The sequence below is a fragment of the Nyctereutes procyonoides genome, unplaced genomic scaffold, assembly GCF_905146905.1.
Source record: "Nyctereutes procyonoides isolate TBG_1078 unplaced genomic scaffold, NYPRO_anot_genome, whole genome shotgun sequence".
NCBI classification, from domain to species: Eukaryota; Metazoa; Chordata; class Mammalia; order Carnivora; family Canidae; genus Nyctereutes; species Nyctereutes procyonoides.
The window spans coordinates 28,217,657-28,238,509 of NW_026575126.1; the positions used below are offsets into that span (position 1 = coordinate 28,217,657).

Sequence of the window (20,853 nt, forward strand, 5' to 3'; positions counted from 1 at the left end):
GTTAAGTGTCCAACTCCTGGTTTTGGCTCGTCATGATCTAGGGGTCATGGGATCAAGCCCCATGTCGTGCTCCTTGCTCAGTGGGGAGTTTGCTTAAGATTCTCTTCCTCTCCCTCTACCCTCTCCCCTCAAATAAATAAATAAATCTTAAAAAAATATATTTAGGTAGCAAGTGTGGATTTACATTCTACTAGCCAGTGACCCATTGGACCTGGATGAGGGTCTTATGCAAAATGCTGTGGTTCAAGTTTGGCCCTCAGGGAACCCCAAGTGGAAGGAATGCATCATAGCTATTTTAGGTCAACAAATGGCATATAGAACCAGTTACGTTCACCAAGGAACATAACCAGAGTGCTTGGCAATCAGAAGAATGGGCTTCCTTCAACAACACAGGATGGAGACTGCCAGAAGAACCAATTTTTCAACCCTGTGGTCTCCAGGAAGCCACTGATGAAGTGGCTATGTTTACTTGTATGAATCATCTGTCCTGACAAAATGTAAATGTTAGCCAAGGTCATGTTGATGTTCAGAGCCTTTGTTGATATTTTCTTGTCTCTGTGTTGTAGTCTGTCCTATTCAAAGCAAACAAAAGGATCTGAACTGACATTTTAATGTTATAATATAGCTAAGCAAGAATACTTTTCTTGCTCTGGTCAGCATTTCCTTCTCAGGTTTTGTTAAAGTAAATAGAGCTTTGCATGATGACCTCTGAAAAGACACACGTACAATTTATCCATCTATCTGGGAAACATAATTTATCTTGTAGGAATATAATGTTTTCTATATCATAATCCATATTAAACTAACATCTGGTGGAGCATTTTGTTCTCATTGTTCTCATACTTTTTTAGATCTCAGTTTGTTGAACTTAAGAATAATTAACATTTATTTATCACTGAAAGGGTGAAGAATGAAATATGAAATTTAAAATAAGTTTTATATATGAGTATGTAGTCAGGTATTGGGCTATTTCTCTGTTTCTTATTCCCTGTACCTCTAAATTAATTATTTTAGCTCTAGCCATTCAGAAATAGTATTATTTTTGAAGTCAGAGCACAGAAATGAAAATAATTCAGAAATGCCACAGAATGATGGTGTGGTTAAGATTTCAGACAGTGATATGCATATACGTTTGAATCACTTTGCAGTTAGGTGATGTCTTGTGTAAATAACACTTTAAAGTGCTTTCCTTGCCATGCTTATGGTCCTGGCTCCAGAACATTGCATGAATATGAGGAGTTAGTTTACTCAGAAGTGAATGTTATAGAGTTGGTGATATCTTTGTCGTTCTTGTGAATTCCAAGTGGGAAAATAAGTTGAGAATGCTGCAAGGATTTTAAGTTTCAAGTTCCATACCAATGTTCGAGATAGAAGACCATGGAAATTCTGGATTTATTTAGTATGTACATAAACAAAGTACAAAAAGGCACTATTCTTCTAGAAGTTGCTTCTTTTTTTTTCCTTTTTAAAAGTAATGTCAGATTGAAAATGAGATACTAAATTATTTTTCTGATTTCTAGGCCTACAGGGATTTTTTCTGTGGTTGGTTATTATTAGGGAGCTCTGTGATTACCTGTTTGGGAAGGTTTGAATATACAGTTTTTCAGTGCTCAAAAGGCAGGTGAATAGGCAAAAAGATCAACCAGAATGATTCAGGCCACAGTAAGGGGACTAGGATGCAGCTGTGATGAATTCTCTTCGCTTACTTCGAGTTATGAGAAATCTTTTAAAAATAGAGGCTTTACCTTGACTGAACCTGGTCCTCAGTTAGGGCTAGGGATTATGAAATACACATGGCCCATCCTGTGGGTCTGGCAAAGGTTCCCGGCTTGGTGCTTCTGCCTTGCACTGTACTTTTCTTCCTTCTGTCTTCCCTGCCTGGCAATAGACACTGTGGAGATTGAGGCTTCCGTCTGCCCTCCTGTGAGCCTGTTCCCAGCCCAAGGGCCTTGGTAAATATTGCTTGAAAGAATGAAGAAGGCTTACAGTTTCTTAGAAAACAAACAAGAGTACATGAAATTGGTAATAATCCAAGCCATCCAAGGGTAATCTGTGCTCAAATACAAAGTAGTACCAGCAGTACATGCTCATTTAGACATGCCAGAGCCTAAGGGTCCATCATGCACTGAGGTCATAAAGAATTTTAAGAAGATGGAATTGAAAACAGTTTAAGGGACAGATCAGTAAGGAGTGAAGTGAGGAGCTTAGAATGTAACAACCACCTAAATAGCACCTACTATGTGCCAGGCTCTGTTCTAGAAACTTTACATGGATGAACTCTTAATTCCTATAATAGTTGTGTGAAATAGGCACTGTAACTAGGTCCTTTTGAACAGATGACATTAACTGAGGTAGAGAAAGTTGAACTGTCTGCCCAAGATCACAAAGTATGCAGTGGAGCTAACATTTAAACACAGACACTCTGGCTGAGGCTGTACTCAGCCACTCACCTTGAGGCCTCTCTCCATACTCTGGTGTCTCTCCATGAGGTCCTGAGTGTAGCTTTAGAATATTACATCAGTAATTTTGAACATAACCGTAGCCAGCCTGTCCTAATAATTTCTCCTGGCATTGTGATTGTTGTTAACTTTTCCTGCTCCGAGGTCATAATCCAAAATTAGCACACTAATCAATCAGATGCTCTTGACTTGGAGATGTTAATTAGGTGCAGGTGCTGCTCTTGTTCAGCCAAGTTCACATAATTGACATCTGGTAAATAAGAATGTAGTGTTTTAATTTATTTATTTTTAAAGATTTTATTTTTAAGCAATCTCCACACCCAACGTGGGGTTTGAACCCACAACCCAGAGATCAAGAGTCACACACACCACAAACTGAGCCAGCTGGGTGCCCCAAGAATGTAGTGTTTTAATTACATTATTGAGATACTGTGATTTGTAAAATCCTTTGCTCTTTTACATCAAACGCTCATTACAGGGTACATCTTAGAAAAAAATCCATTAAGTGAAAAATTAAGACCTTACTTTCAAGCACTGTTCTTTCCACTCTTAGGACCACTATGGCATTTCAGTTCCAGTCTGAATGCCACAGGGATCCAGGAGAAGCTCTTGGACAGGAGAGTGACAGTACACCACAGAGCCACGGGGAGACTGCTCTGGCTGTGAGGTGGAAGCAGTGTTGGGGTCTGTGTGTGGCTAGGGATGAAAGGCCGGGTGATAGGGGAGTGGTCCCAGATGATAAAGGTCTCAACCAGTGGCATCGAGGAAAGTGAGAAGACAGATTAGGGGGCTTTGATAAACCCAAACTTTTTATAATCAGAAGCAACTTATGAAGATGACATCTTTGCATTTCCCCAGCTTTTACATCTTAACAATTTCAACATCTGAGAGCCGAAAGAATTTTGGAGATGACCCAGCCACCTTTCCTAGGCAAATCACTTAAACCTGCTAAAAATCCATTATCCTCTTTCTCTTCCAGTCCTTTCACTTCTATTTTTACTCATTTCTATTTCAAACTCTTTTTATGTCATTTTTCTATTTTAACTCTTCCGTCTTTTTTCCCTAGTGTGCTATATTTTATCTAATAGATTTTTTTCCTTAATGGCACACACCACGGCCTCCCCAGTAGCTTACTCTGTCACCATTTTATTAATGTGTTGGTCAGTGATTACTTTATCCAACTGAAACCTATGAATGTGTTTTATTTTCATTTTCATCTTGTCTATATTTAGAGAACAATTGATGGCATAAAATAAATCTTTCTACTTTGCACTATTATTTGTTCTTTAGCTAGACCATCATCTGTAAATAAGTACATTTTTCAAAATGATCCTTCTTTATGTATTTTAGTTTACTCTCATTTTCCTGCCTTTATATAGGGCAGACTGGTATCCAAAAGAAAGAGCTGGTGCTTAGACCCTCCAGAGTCAATGGGGAGTGACCCTTCTCCTTGAGCAACAATATGAGGGTCTTCCCTGGACTAGGCTTCTTCACTTTGGTCAGCAGCAACCATGTGACTTTGTTTCTTTTCAGCAGAGTCTAGGGGATCTAAGTAGCTCAGGGCCAGGGAGAGTCTGCACTAGGGCTCTTTGGGTAGAGGGTCTGGAGCCCAAGAGCACAACTGAGGCCCAGGTTAGGTTCTCTGCATTCATCAGTTGTGACTATTCATAGTTATTATAAGGAATGAATTTGGTAGAAAGAATGAGACTTAACAGCATCTGCTGAGAAAAACCTTCAGATTGCCCCAGGTCCACCAATTCTTGGGATTGATTTATGCCTCATGATAAAAGGAACTGTGTTTTCTAATATATTTTCCCCTCACAGGTGTTTGTGTTCTAGGTGCTCTGATAAATACAGACCTTAGTTATGTTCATGTCCTTGCAGTCTACTCAGGATTCTAGAAAGCCAGAGTCCTCTTACAGCTTTCTGGTTTCTTAATTTTGTAATTTAATTTAAATGTGTTTTGAACAACATTAACTTTTTGTTAAGAGTTTGAAGGCTTTTAAACACTTGCTGAGAATTTTATGGCTTATATGCTTTGCAACTCCTTAGTCCTAAAAATGCCTGAAGCTTTGTACAGTAGCCACAGAAATAAAATAAGGGATGATACGGTGAGATAAAAAGTAATATGATTTGTATTTCAGCAGAGTTCTTCAGACCTGTACTGCATGTCTGGGTCTCTTCCCCTCCCTCTTGCTTCCCCTGTCCCCAGGTCTGGGTGGGGGTGGGGGGAACGACACACAGGTTTTTCTCATGCCCTAATCCAGTCTGTCACCTCTCACCAGACCCCTGCAGGAGCCACTTACCTCCATCCCCCTCCTTCCCGCCCCCCTGCAGACTTCACCTTCTTCAGTTCATTCTCCTCACAGTCATCCTCTAGGAGGAAATGTTTGCAACATATTCAAATTAGGTTTTGTTTTTTTTTTTTTTAATGTAAAGAACTCTTAAAAATCAATGTGAAAATGCCACATACACAAGTAAAACAAAATGGGAATCCTCATGGCTGGTAAACATTAAAAACATTTTACTTCCCTAGAAATGAAAGAAACACAAATTTAAATGACAAGATGCTATTTCTGCCTCTCAGGTTGTGTGAGATTAAAGAATGTATGCAGTATTAGCAAGGATTTGGAGAATAAAAACCCCTAAAGATTGCCAGTTGGAGTGTCAAATGGAGGGCAATTTGATGATACATGGCAAAAGACTTTGCAATGTATTTAGCAATTCCACGTCTATGAATCTATCTTAAGGCAATAAAAGAACAGTGTTTAAAAGCCATATGTATAAAGGAGGGTGTTTGTTGGAGCTGTTTATAGTGATGAAAGATAGAAAACTGCCTGAACCAGGGTGAAATCAATAAAATTTGGTATATCTAGACGACGGAATTTTATGGAATTTTATTTTATTTATAGAATAATATGGTAGAGGTTTTTTTTGGTTTTGGTCTTTAAAATTTATCCTGAAATACTTCTGGCAGTTTATCTTTTAGGCGAAAAAGTAAATTACAGAGCAGCGTATATGTAACTCAACCTCTTTTGGTAGGAAGAAGTATGTTGGGAGATGGTATGTATAGCACAGGGAAAAATCTGGAAGACTATATGCCAGAGTGCTAATGTGTTTTGCTTCTGATGGTAAATATGTAGGTGACTTTAATATTTTTTTCACTCTCATCTGTATTTTATCATAAACACATATCATAGGGTAAAATAATAATATATAAATTTTTCTTTAGAAGAGACATGATTTCCTTCTCCAGAGATTGAGAGCTGGGAGTTTATATGCAATGGTTTCTTTTTTTTTTTTTGAGAGCTAGGGTATTTAAGTAAACGCCTTAAGAAAAGGAGCTAAAGTAGAAAATATATTGAATCTGGCTCCTTAGGTTCATGACTGTCTGTTGCAGTGTTTTTGTTGTTTTCTACATTTGAAATTATTTAAAAAAAGATTTCACCTTTAAGATACATAATAAAGTGGGAGAGAAAACACATGTGACATAACTATAATGTAAAACACTTAATTTTTTTGGTTAACTGCATCTTTTAAATTAGTATTTATTTTTTCAAGTAATATGTGACCTCACTTTTAGGTGTTAAAAAGTACTGAATTCTAATAAAAAATATCCATTCCCTCTCCCACCTTTCTGTACTCCTACACCCACTCCTACACCAACTCCCAAAAGAGCGATCCTCTAAGCAAATTACATCCGCATTTTCACTACCATATTTCTAAACACATATGTCTTGCTTATAATGCTATTTAAAATAATTTGAGTTTTGGACACTTTTTGATTGCCTCCTGGTTGTGGTAGACAGAATTTTAGCTCCTCCCCCCCCCCCCCCAGTGTTATTCCCACTCCACTGTTCTTCCCAATATGGCTATATCATTATTTTTGGTTGAACCCAATAATATGGGGATGCCTGGGTGGCTCAGCAGTTGAGCATCTGCCTTCGGCTCAGGGCATAATCCCAGAGTGTCAGGATCGAGTCCCATATCGGGCTCCCGGCATGGAGCCTGCTTCTCCCTCTGCCTGTGTCTTTGCCTCTTTCTGTCTCTATGCCCTTCATGAGTGAATAAATAAAATCTTTAAAAAACCACAATAATATGTAAATTATTACCATGTAAGGATTGTTCACTCCTGAGCTTGGTGTAGTGAGTTAGGGACAAACAGGGCTAGGGAGGACTAGGTAGAGGGCCACGGAAGCAGGCTCACAAAAATCCCAAAAATGCTGAGGTGTAAGGAAACCAGAGATAAAGGACAAGCCAGACCACCCTGCCCTAGGTGTGGGTGGGAGGGTGTCTTTTTTATGACCATCATCTGTGACCACCAAAGAATAACCAGACCCCAAAGAAGAAGTAAGCCTTTAAAGATGTTATCACTAGTCCTTACTCAATGGTGATATCAGTAATTAATGTTAAAAGGATTTAGGTTCCCTGATTAGGCTCTCAATAAAAGACCAACTGGACAAGCCCTCACTGGCAACCCTGCCGGGACTCCTGTCACTCCTGAGTGCTTTCTCTGTATCTTTACTTAATAAATTTCTATCCCTTTACTCACTCTCCTGTGTCCGCGAGATTCATCCTTCTGACTCCATGAGACAAGAACCAAGCTCTCCTGTATCAGTAGAATACTCTGTTTTCTTTGTTGAACCTTTCTTTGTTTTTCCCAGAGTTAGGTACCTATTTTTTTTTTTTAGTGTTTCCTATTTATTTTTTTTATTGAAGTACAGTTGACACGATGTTAAATGAGTTCAGATGTAAGTTAATTGCCTTTTTTTAATTTTTTTAAATTTTTTTTATTTATTTATGATAGTCACAGAGAGAGAGAGAGGCAGAGACACAGGCAGAGGGAGAAGCAGGCTCCATGCACCGGGAGCCCGACGTGGGACTCGATCCCGGGTCTCCAGGATTGAGCCCTGGGCCAAAGGCAGGCGCCAAACCGCTGCGCCACCAGGGATCCCATTAATGGCCTTTTTATTTGCATAGTTTCTGTGTACTTGGGAAAAAATAAGGCTACTCCCTCCCCCTGCCAAAACTGTGCCAAGCTAATTTAAAATTTTGTAAAAATCTTTTTATTGGGCAGCCTCGGTGGCTCAGCGGTTTAGTGCTGTCTTCGGCTCAGGGTGTGATCCTGGAGACCCAGGATTGAGTCCCACGTTGGGCTCCCTGCGTGGAGCCTGCTTCTCCTTCTGCCTGTGTCTCTGAGTCTCTCTCTCTCTCTCTGTGTGTGTGTGTCTCTCATGAATGAATTTAATTTATGATTTTATTTATTCATTCATGAGAGAGAGAAAAGCAGAGGCAGAGGGAGAAGCTCCCTCCAGAGACCCTATCCCAGGACCCGGGATCATGACCTGAGCTGAAGGCAGACACTTAACCAACTGAGCTACCTAGGCACCCACATTTTTTTCAGTCTTAACACAGCAAAAAACTTTTACCAAGTTCATTCTTTTCCCGAAGACACTTCTCCTTCCTACCCTGGACTAGTTTTCTCTAGCTGTACTATACACTTCTGACCTGAGGCCTTCTTTTCATACTTTTCAATTGGATTCCTAATTTTCCTGGATTTCCTGTTGTCTTAACTATTCCCTGATGTACATCCTGTAAGTTTTCTCAGAAAGATTGTGTGGAAGGTGAAATTTTGTAAATTTGTTCTACCTTTAACATTAGAGTGATAGGTTGAATTTTGGAATGCCAGGTGAAGACTCACTTTTCCTTGAATTTTGAAGGTGTTTCAGACTTGGGAACATAACTCTGATCCTCCTGGTTGGAAGGACAGACAAGCTTTCTTGGCTTTCCCACAAAGGTGCCCAATAGACAATGAATCCGACTGATGAAGGTGAAGATCCTGTCAGGTCCTTCAAGAAGCCAGTCCCATGAAGGTTTAATATACTTCTGGACCCCACTCATATTCTAGAGACTGGCTGTGTGCTCGTCCTTCTGTTAGGTACAAGTAACTGGTCACAACACCCATGTTGATTACTGGGTGAAGCTAAGCCCACCTCCTCAGGTGTACCATCCCACACACAAACCTATGCTTCAGGCCTGCCTTATTTCTATTTCTGTAGGCTTCCTTGGGTGGTAATGGATTCCTGCAACTGGGGTTGTATGGACAGAGATGAATGATATAACTGATTCCTGGAGACTTTATAGATGGGCAACTTAAGACTTTAAGAGAAAGTCTGACTTTAAGGTTCCATGATCCTGTAACTGTTGAACTGATGGTATTCTTTGCCAGGATGACCCTTCCTGTGATCTAGGACCATTTCACTCTATACTCATTCTTTAAGACTCAGTTAAAGGATTCCCTCCTCTAGGAAGCTTTCATCTGCATTTCCTCTTTCCCACTGGCTATGTGCTTTGTATTTCTATTTTCTTTTTTACACTCAGAGTTATAGTATTAAGGTATGGTCTTTTTACCCAGGATGTGCCTACTGATCCCAGGTATATTGATGCAACCCAACCTAGGTGGCAGGGAGCAAAGAAGTGTTTTGAGCCAGGAATGGCTATCAGATATGACTAGACTGTGACTGAGGGAAGTATATTATCATACATCCTTCATCAAATAAGAGTTCTGTCTTTAAAGAGGGGAGGAGACTTTTATGGCTGCAAAGAATCTTAGCAAATTCAAGGCATAAGAAATATTCAGGGGAGGAAATGGGCAAAATAAAATCTTTACTGGTGCAGTGTTAGTGTGCTGTGGCATATATTTTAGAAAGAATGTTGTATGTGGGGTCAAGAGATCTGCTTTCAGAATCATAGCTGTCAGAAAGAGCTTAGGGGAGCTTGGGCAATATTCTTAACTTCTATGAGCACTTCCTTCTTTCCCCTTTATGGACAACAGTGTCCTCCCTGCCCTGAATTATAAGAATTAAATGTGAACTGGCATGTGAAAAGACCTTGTGTGTTACTTCTGAAATAAGACTTATTTCAAAAGGAAATACTTTCCCAATTAGTAAGCTTTAACTCCTGGAAAGGTCTTGAGTGCTTTTACTAGTGTTAATTGACCTTAGTAAGTTATCGTCTAGATATCCTAAATTGTTTTATCTTTCATTTTTGTAAACAAGACAGAAAATTTGTAGTGATGGATCCTAGTAGTCCCTGGAAACATATTTGTAATGTATCTATTGAGACGGTCTGTATCTGAGCTATATTCCAAAGCATGATTTTTGTTTGCATGAGAGGCTCTTTGGTTGGGGTCCATTGTAACAAAGTGCTCCTTTTACCCTCTACTACATCCATTCCTGTGCTTCTCTGATGTGGAATTTGACCCATATATTTAACTGATGAACAGTTGAATATTCTTTAGTGTATAGAATTATGTATTTAGTATTTAGAATTCGTAGTGCATTAAAGCTACTTAAGGTAATCTATGTTAAGTCAATCTATATGAAATATATAGTTTACAGTCTATTAAATCTATAGAAAGCAAAATTCTTCATAATAACTTTTCTATGAAACATGCATTTTTTTTCCAGAATAACTTAGAAGAGGATGAAGATGTGGAAATGAAAAATAGTATAACCCAAGGAGACAAACTACGTGCCTTAAAAAGTCAGAGACAGCCGCCACGCTCCTCACCATCCTGTGCATTTAGGTAGATCCTTTTTAAACTTTTAAATTTACATCGTGCCTCTATTTGTGGATAGAATATTTAATCTCTCTTGAATATCACTCTACAAGTGCCATGCTTACCTCTTATTTTTTGGTTTATTACTATTTTGTGTTGTTTATTATTTTGTCACTATAGGGAGCAGCTAAATTCTAGAAGCTTACAGAAAGCATCTCCTATAATCTCAGTCTCTGAATGCCACCTTAAACTGCTATGCAGTTAGGTATCTCTGGGACTGTGCTCAAAATTCCTTTTGGAATTCTATTCTTCCCCCGTGAGTGGGTGTCCTATCTTGTGGCAAATCCTCACATGTGTGCTAAGGCTTTTGTTTTGAATCTAGAGTGTGCAGAAAAGTATTGAATGCCAAGCTTGAGTATATCCTAACTCCTTAAATTTATGTTCTATATTTGAGAATTGAATGAACAATTCTTACCTGTGTCTGTAAAGTTATAACCATCCCAAGCTTGAAGTCTAAAATTACTAATCAGAATCAATTGATGGAGCCTAACTTGTGATCACAACATTTAGAACCTGCTAATGGTTCAGATGAGTTAGAAAGTCTTCAGGATCAACGTAGGTGCAAAAATCTGTGAATATTTTCCAGATTCTTTACTGTGATGTATGGGATGACAAGTTCACAAATAATTATAATGGGAAATGGCTACTTTTCTTTGCCTTTTAAGTGAGAGACATGCACAGTAAGAGGGGTGTTTTGCCAGCATGATACATGTCAAACAGATTCACAGAGAGTTTAGTTTTCATGGATTATAACTAAAGTCAGATTAGGTCTGAGCCTAATTATTTAGGGGGATTATAACACAAATCAGATTAGGTCTGAGCACATCGTTACATATGCTTTGAGTATGGGTCCCTGGCCTGAGGAATGAAGGTTTATGTAGCTCCAATTCACAGTGGTAGTAACATGAGAAGATGGGATAGCAGGCCTGGTGCTTGGTAGTAACCACCAACTACCAAAATTGAAGAGGCATATCATTCACTGAGCAGCTACTATGGTCAGGAGCCTTGTTAGGTGCTTAGTTTTGGATATGATGATTAATGGAATTAACACAAAAAGTGTGCATCTTTACCCATGTTTGGGTTGGTTGCTTGAGGTTAGAGAGGTTAAATCTCTCCCCAGGGGGATGAGTTGGAATAGAGCTGATACACCCAGTGCTATTCAGTCTGTGCTCTGCTTACTGTGGATATCCTCTAATAACTCAGTGGAAGATTCTTCAAGATTTCTAATCTTTTATTCACTATTGTTTCCCTTGAAACTCTTAAGAAATGGCTTTATATTGCTTAAAATTAATTTCAAACAGATTTATATATGATTCTTAAGAAATCATAAGGGGCGGGAGGAATAAGTTGGCATATATTTTGGCACATAAATAGGCAAAAAAAGTGAGAGAATCTCCATTACACATTTTAGAAGGCTATTCCAATATGATTTTTGTGAGTTTTTTTTTTTTAATGCTTAGAAATATTCTCATTTTTTGGAATTCAGTTTCCCCTAATGGCATCATGGTATTATCATCAAACATTTTTTGACCCTGAGTGGATGTAGCACCACCTTCTGATTTAAAGCAATTTGCTGTAAATGAAATTCAAGATGAAACAAAATGACTAACGTGGGTTTCTTGCTGGTTCTAGGATTAATTTTAGAAACTAAATGAGTACTAATACGCATTTGGGAGGTTTCTCTCTTTTGCCAATTTAATATTTTTACTGGTCTGACTCCGTAAGAGCCGCTTTTGGTCTTTGCTTAAATGTGTGAACCTGGTGATGCCTGAGCATTTGTCTTTGATTTCCTTAGGTTGGATGATATGAAAGGGCACCCAAGAGCAGTGTCCCAGCCTTTCAGGTACTGTTAATGTGGTGAATTTCCAGTAGCTTGTAAATAAATGCTACCCTTTAGATATATCTCCCAACCTTTACTAGTGAAGACAAATTGCACATAACTTTTCCCTTTTAAAAAGTCCCTTCCTTTCTGTTCCAGCTTGCTACAATGCACTGTATTTTTTTAAATTTAAATTCAGTTTGCCACCATATAGTATAATACCCAGTGCTCATCCAAAACACTGTATTTTTAATGCTCACCATGAAGGGGATTTTTGTTTTCTTGAGGCACCCATAGGTTTGGCTGCAGTAGGGATGTCAATGTAGTCTGTGCTTTCAGCATGGTGCAGGGTCTCTAAGAAACTTGCCCTGCAACGTGTCTTTCAATCCAGTGACAGATTTTGCTTTGAGTTTTTAACATTTCTATTAGTCCTCTGTTCCCCTAGGTTTACGTGTACTTCTCCTTTACTTTTGAGTTTTATTTCCTCCCCCCCCCCATCCTCCATTTGAAGAGGAAACATTTGAAGAGGAAAAATGTCCCCCACATAGTCCCAGGGTAGTTTCAAGGTACCAGTGGTACCAGAGTGCATTGTAGGGCTTGGTGAGAGCCTTGGACATGTTTGCCAAGACTGTTGATGAGAGGGAGGTAGCCCGGGTGGCTCAGTGGTTTAGCACTGCCTTCAACCCAGGGCCTGATCCTGGACACCTGGGATCGAATCCCATGTCGGGCTCCCTGCATGGAGCCTGCTTCTCCCTCTGCCTGTGTCTCTGCCTCTCTCTCTCTCTCTCTTTGTGTGTCTCTCATGAATAAATAAATTTCAAAAAAAAATCTTTAAAAATAAAAAGACTGTTGATGAGATAAAGGTGAAAAGCTGATTCACCCCTCACCTCTGGTTCTCATTCAGCCCAAGAATCTAGGGTTGTTTGGTGTGGGTGGTTTTGACAGAACTCCAGAAACTTGCTGTTTCCTTATACTATTTTTCCCATTCTTGTTTTAGAGGTAAACCATGTATTTAAGATGTTGTTTGGGGGGAGGAAGGTGAAGGAAAAAGTCTACAGGTAAATAAGCTTTTCTAGAGCAGATAGGAAAACAAGGTCCATGCACCTGGGTGGTTCAGTCGGTTAAGCAGCTGCCTTCAGCTTAGGTCATGATCTGGGGGTCCCGGGATCAAGTCCTGTAATCAGGTTCCCTACTCAGCGGGGAGTCCTCTTCTCCCTCTCCCTATGCCCCTCCCCCCACTCATGCTTTCTCTCTTTCTTTCTCTCTCAAATAAATAAAATCTTTTTTTAAAAAGGGGGAAAAGAAAGAAAACAAGGTCCTAGTATGTTAAATGGTTTGTTCAAGTTAAAATAGGTTTGATATTAAAAGCATGCCTGGGCCCTGGCTGTCCAGATTTGAGTCAGTTTTCTCTGTCCACTCAGCAGAATTTATTGAACATCCTGTCTGAGTCTGGCACTGGACTAACCATCAGGAATTGAAATGAAAGATAGTTCTTTGCCCCCAGTGGAGCTTATATCAAGGGAAATAGACAAATACCAGACAATGAAATATGGTGCGTAAGGGCTATGAGAATGTGTGATAGAACAGGATACTTACCCTGCCTGGGAATTCAGTAAAGGCTTGCTGTATAGGGGACCAGCTGTTTGGATCATCAAAGGATAAACAATAGGAATGAGGCAGATGGAGGTGGAGGGGAAGTAGAGAGAGAAGATGCCCTGGCAGGAAAAACGGCATATGCAAGCTGGACATAGGTGTGAACTCAGTCCATTCAAGGAATTCAGAACATTTCATGTAGAGGTGTCTAGTGGGAAGGCATGGATAGAAAGGACCTGCTCACAAAGGCAAATGCCAGACTTTGGAGAGTTTCATAAATAAAGCCAAGGAACTTAGGCTTTCTGGGCACTGAGGAAAGATTAAATGGATTAAACAGTGGAGCGACATAATTAAATATTTTAGATTCCAGCAGAGACTATTCAGAATTTGAATATTAAGGAATAAGATGAAAAGATGTTGCTAGTAATCAAGAGTAGGGAGTAGTGATGGCCTCACCCAGGGCAGTTTCAGAGTGGGAAGAAGAGGACAGATTTAAAATATAAAGAAGTGGAATCTTAGGTCTTGCAAAGAATGAATGATGCCATCAAGAAGGGAAGTGACTGAGCATGGCGAGATCATGGTTAAGACAAGGACTGTGGAGCCTGGATTTGAATCCCAGCTCTGTCACCAGCTCCCTGAGTGACTTTGGATGGGGAGTTTCCCCCTCGTGGCTTCATTTCATTACTTGCAAAGTGGGGATTGCAGTCTTAGCTACCTCATAGGGTTGCTGTGAGGATGAGCTGAATGACCATCGATGAGGTTCTTAGAAGAGTGTCTGGTACCGAGCAAGTGCTCTGTCAGTGTTGACAGCTGCTACCATCACTGTTATCATGACCTGCTATGATCTCTTTACTTAGTTCACCGTGTTAGCAGACTGCTGAATGTTAAGGTGACAGAGCTTTCGTGTGACATTTTGCCCCTTTTTTTTTTTTCACAAAGAGTGACTTCGTCCCCTCAAGGATCTGCATCTACTTTGAAGACCTCAAAAGTGGCTTTGTCCCCTTCAGCAACGGCCAAGAGGATAAACAGAGGCTCTTTGTCCTCAGGTGCCAGTGTAAGAAGGTAATTTTTACCCTACTTCTCAGATACTGGGGGAGGGGGTGTAAAGGGCATCTGGAGGAGACGATGAGTTTGGCTGAAGTTTGTCAGAGGAGGGGGTTAGGGAGAGGAGGAGAAATCACAGAGGGCTCTGTGACCCTCTGGAGCTTTTGTTACTATCTCACATTGTGGGGGCAAGGTTGTGGAGGGAGTGCTGTATGGCATCCCTTTCTATAGCAAAGGTCCAGCTTGCCTAACGTGATCAAGAAATTGGAGTTCCATGGCACACGCTGATGACAGGTGGTATTATCATTTCTCCTTGGATGCGTATGGGCAGAACTAAGATGGGTAAGGATGTTTGAATGAGTATGTGTAAGTTAAATCTTACACACAGGTCTACTTTTTACTCTCCCATTTTCATTTACTCTCTACCTCAGGGCACATAGAGCCCCCCCAGATGTTCTATCTCAGCATCTCTGGTCAGAGTGGTTAAGCTAGCTTCTTGGGTCTTAATTAACTGCTTAGAAGGGAGGTTAACATGTGTAACTCAAGGCCACATATTATATCACCAAGAGCGATAAAGAAACCATTCTGTCGCCATTTGCATTGATCAGATTGTCTGCATCCCATTCCCCTCATGTCCTAATTATGTGTTTTCGAAACATGAACTCTGCATGAGTATACATTGTTGTCTATGTCCCCCTCCCCCCAACCTGTGTTTTCCATTCAGCTTTTCCATAAACTCCCGGCTAGCCAGTTCTCTAGGGAACTTGAACGCTGCAACAGAGGAGCCAGAGAACAAAAAGGCCTCCTCGTCCTCTAAGACGGGTTTCATAGCCAGCCCGTTCACCAACCTCTTGAACGGCAGCTCCCAAACACCTGCCAGAAATTACCCTGAGCTCAACAACAACCAGTACAGCAGAAGCAACAGCAGCAGTGGGAGCTCCTTGAGCAGCCAGCCGAACCCCCAGAGCATCAAGACGGAGGAGCACCCCACCATCCTCCGACCCTCCTACACCGGCCTCTCTTCTTCCTCAGCGAGATTCCTGAGCCGTTCAATCCCCGTAAGTTCGCAGACACCACCTCTTGGTCCTCAGAACCCTGAACGCAACTTCTGTGCCTTGCCTTCCCAGCCAAGGCTGCCACCAAAGAAATTTAATAGCGCCAAGGAAGCCTTCTGAGTGATGCCTTCCCTCTGTGCTGTGAAACTGTCTATGCACGTACATTCTGCGGGCTCCTCTTCAAGTAAATGCCACGTTTCAACTTGGGGGTTTCTTCCTTCCTTCTTTTCTCCTCCTCCTCCCACTCCTTTTTAGGTGATTTCTCTTCGAAGGGAAACAGCTTTCATTCCCTTCATCACGGACATTGTTGACTCCAGTTACTTTTCAGTTAAGTTTTCAAATCCCTTTGAATATCTGGTGCAAAGCCAGGAGCTGATTCATACGAGAGACAGTCTATGCTTGGTTGTGGTGGTGTGAGGAACCACCGCTCTTCCACTTCATATAGGATTGAACAAAATTTGGAGTATTTAAATGTGGAAGGTGCTGAATGAACAGGATCTTCTTAGAAGTAACCATTAGGCCCCTGGGTACGTCACCCCTGCAGGGAACCGCCCCAGAACTAACAAAATGGCAAACCGAAGGTGTTGATAAGGAAGGCTTCTAGGGTGGGGTCTGGGCTGGAGGGGCAGAGGAAGGCAGACTATCAGGAAGATGTTTAGAATTAGCCATCACTCTTCCAGAGACAGGACGAAAGAGCACAAAACACATTTTACCCTTGAGCTCAGTATTTAGTGTTGCCAAGCCCCACTTTTAAACAGAAATCCCTGTTAGGTAAAATCTGTTGGTTCGCCCCCTGCTATGAATCACTTTAATCACATATTTTGATTGCCTCAAAGGGAACTGAGATCTCTGAGAATGTGAGTCTTGATGTGAGAGAACAGGGACAAAATAGGAAGGAGAAATCACTCACAGGTCAAAGAAACGTGAATTGGAGTGATTCCAGTCAGGGTGCAAGCCAGCTCCAGTGTCCTGGGAAGGCTGGGACCTGGGACTTCTTCATGCCTGATACTCTTCAAACATCTCAGCCGATATCCAGGAAGAGTCTGATTTCTTCAGGGGAGAAAGGGGATGAGAACTGCTGGTGGCAGTGTGCCTTTCTTGGGAAACAATAGCCCCATGGGAATAGTTAAGGAGACCCACTTTCCTTAGATGGTAGTTAGGGACCACCTCTTCTAATGGGAGGATGCAGTGCCTGTGTGTGTGCATGCCCCTGTGTGTGTGTTGATAGGACTCATCACCATACCCATCCCTACCCGAGACTCTTTTCAAAGTTTTTTTTTCCCTGCTCTTCTATCCACACACTGTCCTTTCTGGCACATATAGTTGGCCCTTGAGCAACGCAGATTTGAACCGCATGAGTCCACTTATACACTGATTTCTTTGAATAAATGCAGTACAGTGTGTTTCCTCTTCCAAATGATTTTCCAAATAATATTTCATTTTTTCTACTTTACTTTATTGTAAGAATACAGTATATAATACATATAACATGTTAATTGACTGTTGATGTCCTTGCTAAGGCCACCAGTGGGCTATTAGTAGTTAAGTTTTGGGGGGAGTCAAAAGTTATATGCAGATTTTTAACTGCGTGCCCCACGCAGTTAAATCTTATGGGCACCCCCAACCCATGCATTGTTCAAGGCTCACTTGTATAATTTTCCCCATAAAATTTTATTGCCCTTGATGTTTTTCAACATTATTTTAGATTCCTGTATAGATCAGGGCCCCAAGCAACGGCCAGTGCACTCCACCCCTTAGTGCCTCTGATCCCACTATATTATGGCTATAGGTGTATCAGTAAACCAGGGGATTAGATGTAAAATAATAGAATTTACCTTTTCATAACAAGGTTTAAAGTCCTGTGCTTCCTACCAGGAGTTGAATTGTCACATCGTGGGTCAGCCCATTTTTAGATCAGAGTACAAAATCTGTTCGTTTTCAGAAAAAGTGTTACACATATAGATATATAGATAATTATATAAATATCTCGCTGATTTCATGGCTAAAGAATTAGTATAATCTACACTTGCAGCTGAGTACCAGAGGTGTTAGGAGCTTAATAGAGAATAGCATTCTACTTTTTCTGGATCTCAGTTTTCCTCTTGTCTGGTTCAAATATGGGGGTATTCGTTAGGTGATTGTTGATCTCCCCATATTTATATAACTTAGTTTTTGGTGTCATTCCATATTTTGTTATTTGTCTTCAAATCTCCTCCTTCCCTCTCCTGGCCCGAATAGAGTGATTTTCCAATAATTAAATTTAAAGTAATAGTCTATGTGGGCAGCTGCTGCTGTTCCCCTCTTCTGTCTCTTAAATTTGTCATCTTATTGTAAAGAGGAGCATTTATAAATAGAATTGCCAGCACGACAACATTTTCCTCCTTCTCACCCTCCCGGGAAGTAAGAAGTAGCAGGTCTCTTAGAGCTGACTCTCGCTCCTTTGTCTTTACCTAGAAAACCTCTGTGGGAAGGATGGCTCCCAAGTCCTGCCCCTGCTAGCTTGCTGGTAGAAAGTCTAAATTAAGATGGAGATTCCCATTTTATGTGGAAGAAAGCAGGAGGTGGGGAATTGTTTTCTTTGGTGGGTCCAATACAGCTTTTCTAACTGTGGGTCTCTGGTCTAAATAATGGTGGTGGTCTTTCCAGAGCTTCCTAAAATGTGAGGGGGAAGGCCCCTCAAGAACTAGGAATAAATCGCTCAACAGAAATGGTTTCAAATTCTTGGGTAGGAAATGAAGTCTGTGTGGCAATATCCTCCCAGCACCTTTAAGAAAGACCCAGAAACTCCTAGGGGCTGAGGGTGACGTGTGTTTAGAGGGAGTCTAATATTTTAGAAGCTGCAATTAGCATCTCTTTTGAAAGCTGCAATTGCTCTCTCACTTTATGCAGCAGTTCAGCCCCCAGAAAAATGTAAAAATGATTTCCTTGTTCTGTCATTAAATGCTTTAACACAGAAAACAAGAGCAAATGTTAAGGAGTTCTTAGGGTTGTGACAGAATGCGGAGAAAGAATCAGATTTTATTTTTATTTATATGGCCGCTTCTGTGAGTCTCAGGGTTTCTATTGCCCAGGCCAGTGCACAGGGTTTCATTTTTATTAACCCACTTATTGTTAGAAAAAAAAAGTCAGTTTTCCCTCCCTGACATTCTAGAGGAGTTTTCAAATGCTTAAGAAATGAGGGACGTGTGATTATGGTGTGGGTGGGGTGGAAGTATTTTATTAAGTTCAAATTACCTGAGGTATCTGTCTTGAATATTTGCTCTGTTTTATTTTTAAGAGACTTACCATTGAATTGCTATTCATCTCCACTGTCCTTACCTGACCCTGACCTCTGAAGTCTGGGGTTGGTCGTGATGCCTTTCCCATAAACTCTTCTATGCCCTGCCGTGGTCTTAATCAGTAGTCTTCTCACTCTGCATTTTAATCATCTGTTCACTTACCTGTATCCCTCACCAGATTGTCAGCTCCCTAAAGGTAGGGACTATACCTGTTTTCTGTGCCACAGTCATATACTCTGTGACTAGCATGCAGTAGGCACTCATTAAGTATCTCTTGAATGGGTATATGAATGGTTGGGTGTTTAAATGACTTGATGGGATAAGAGTTATTGCCCCTATTTTAAAGATGAAGAACTTAAGGGTTTGAGTGGTTAAATATTTTGGCCTAGGCCTAGATTGTACCACAAATAAGTAGCAGAGGCATAATTTGCACCTGGGTCCATTTGACTCCAAAAAACATACGCTTTTGATTATATTATATCATTCATATATTGTGGTAGGTGTTTAAAATACCAGGATAGCTAAGGTATATCTCATCTTTGCAGAAGGAGTCAAGGAAGGATGTGAGGAAGGAGTAACACTTTAGTCGGGCTTTGGAGGGTGAATGGGAGCCTGCTGGGAGTCTAGTGATGAAAATAGGAGGAAGTGGAGAAATAGTCATTGCAGGCAATGGGAACCATAAGAACAGAAGTGCAGCCTTGTGCTATAGGCAAACTTTTATGTACTGAAGACAGATAGACCTAGGTTCAAATTTTATCTAATTCCTTGTAGTGACTACTTTGGCAAATTATTTAATCTCTCTGAGCCTCAGTAAAATGAGAATAATAATAATAATTAGGGGGCAGATCTAGGTTATGTGCACTCTGCAGCTTAATACAATTTGATGGGACCCATGAGAGATACAGAATGCAAAATATTACATTTTATATAAATTTGATATAGAGCTGTGTACTTTGAAAGGAGTTAGTGTTACTCTGGGGCCTTGGAGCTTATGTGGTAATGATCCCAATATCTTTGTAATAGGGTGGTTGTGATGATTAACTGAGATCAGATGAAGTAGTTTACACAGTTGCATACAGATGGTGCTGAATAATTGTCAGCTATTATTGTTTTTAAGAGCAGTGAGTGTTCCAGTGTAGCTAAAGACAGGGGAGGTTACTGTAGATGAGGCTATAAAGTTAAGCTGAAGCCAAACTGGGAGGCACAGTTCAGATTCCAAACTCAGAATCTTGTCAGCAGAGTGACTTGATCAGATCTGATTTGATGAAGATAATCCTAGCAGTCTGTGCATGACAGCTCTTGGTAAAAACCCTGAAGGCATGGAGACTAGTCTGAGCCCTGTCTGCGTCGTCCTCCATCTCTACCTCTCAGCAGGTGTCCTTGGTTAAACGCTATGCTTATTTTATCAATTATTTCATGTTTTACTACCCATAGTAGTATTGATGCTATTAAGTAATCATGAATGACCAACAGATCCACTATATATTTATTAATTTTAATTTTTAAAAATTTTATTTATTTATTTATTCATGAGAGACACACAGAGAGAGTTAGAGGGTTCTAGAAGCAGCCTCCCTGAGGGGAGCCTGATGTGCAATTCAGTCCTGGGACTCTAGGATCACTGCCCGAGCCAAAGGCAGATGCTCGACCACTGTGCCACCCAGGCGCCCTATTATTAATTTTTAAATGATGTATTTATTTTTGCAAATGTAAACTTAACTACCCAAAGAAAAATTATAGTCCTTAGTAAACATCTTTTTTTTTTACAACAATTGAGCTTTTTGAGGAGTTGTAAAAATAATGTGCTTTGCCATAAAATAAATATATTAATATATATATAAAATATATATACATATATATTATATATATGTATATATAGAGTCAGATTGGTTACAAATAATTTTTTGTCACTTCAGTGTCACAGGTCACATTAATCTTTGCTATATGGAGTAGCCTTTTAGAATAAGCTTTTGTTGTATTGATC

General features: G+C 40.3%; 1 protein-coding gene across 4 annotated transcripts in view; it reads left to right on the forward strand.

Moving 5' to 3' along the window:
- Positions 1-20,853, forward strand: part of CDC14A (cell division cycle 14A) — a 199,711-nt gene that overhangs the window by 164,608 nt on the left and 14,250 nt on the right. For 2 of the 4 annotated variants that reach the window (XM_055340337.1, XM_055340336.1), the window contains exons 12-15: positions 9,929-10,047; positions 11,876-11,923; positions 14,432-14,554; positions 15,261-20,599. In XM_055340337.1, the coding sequence (XP_055196312.1) occupies positions 9,929-10,047; positions 11,876-11,923; positions 14,432-14,554; positions 15,261-15,711 (741 nt within the window). In that variant the 3' untranslated portion in view covers positions 15,712-20,599. Of the gene's footprint in view, positions 1-9,928; positions 10,048-11,875; positions 11,924-14,431; positions 14,555-15,260; positions 20,600-20,853 lie in introns of those variants that run through there. The other 2 variants (XM_055340338.1, XM_055340339.1) reach the window with 2 other exon arrangements.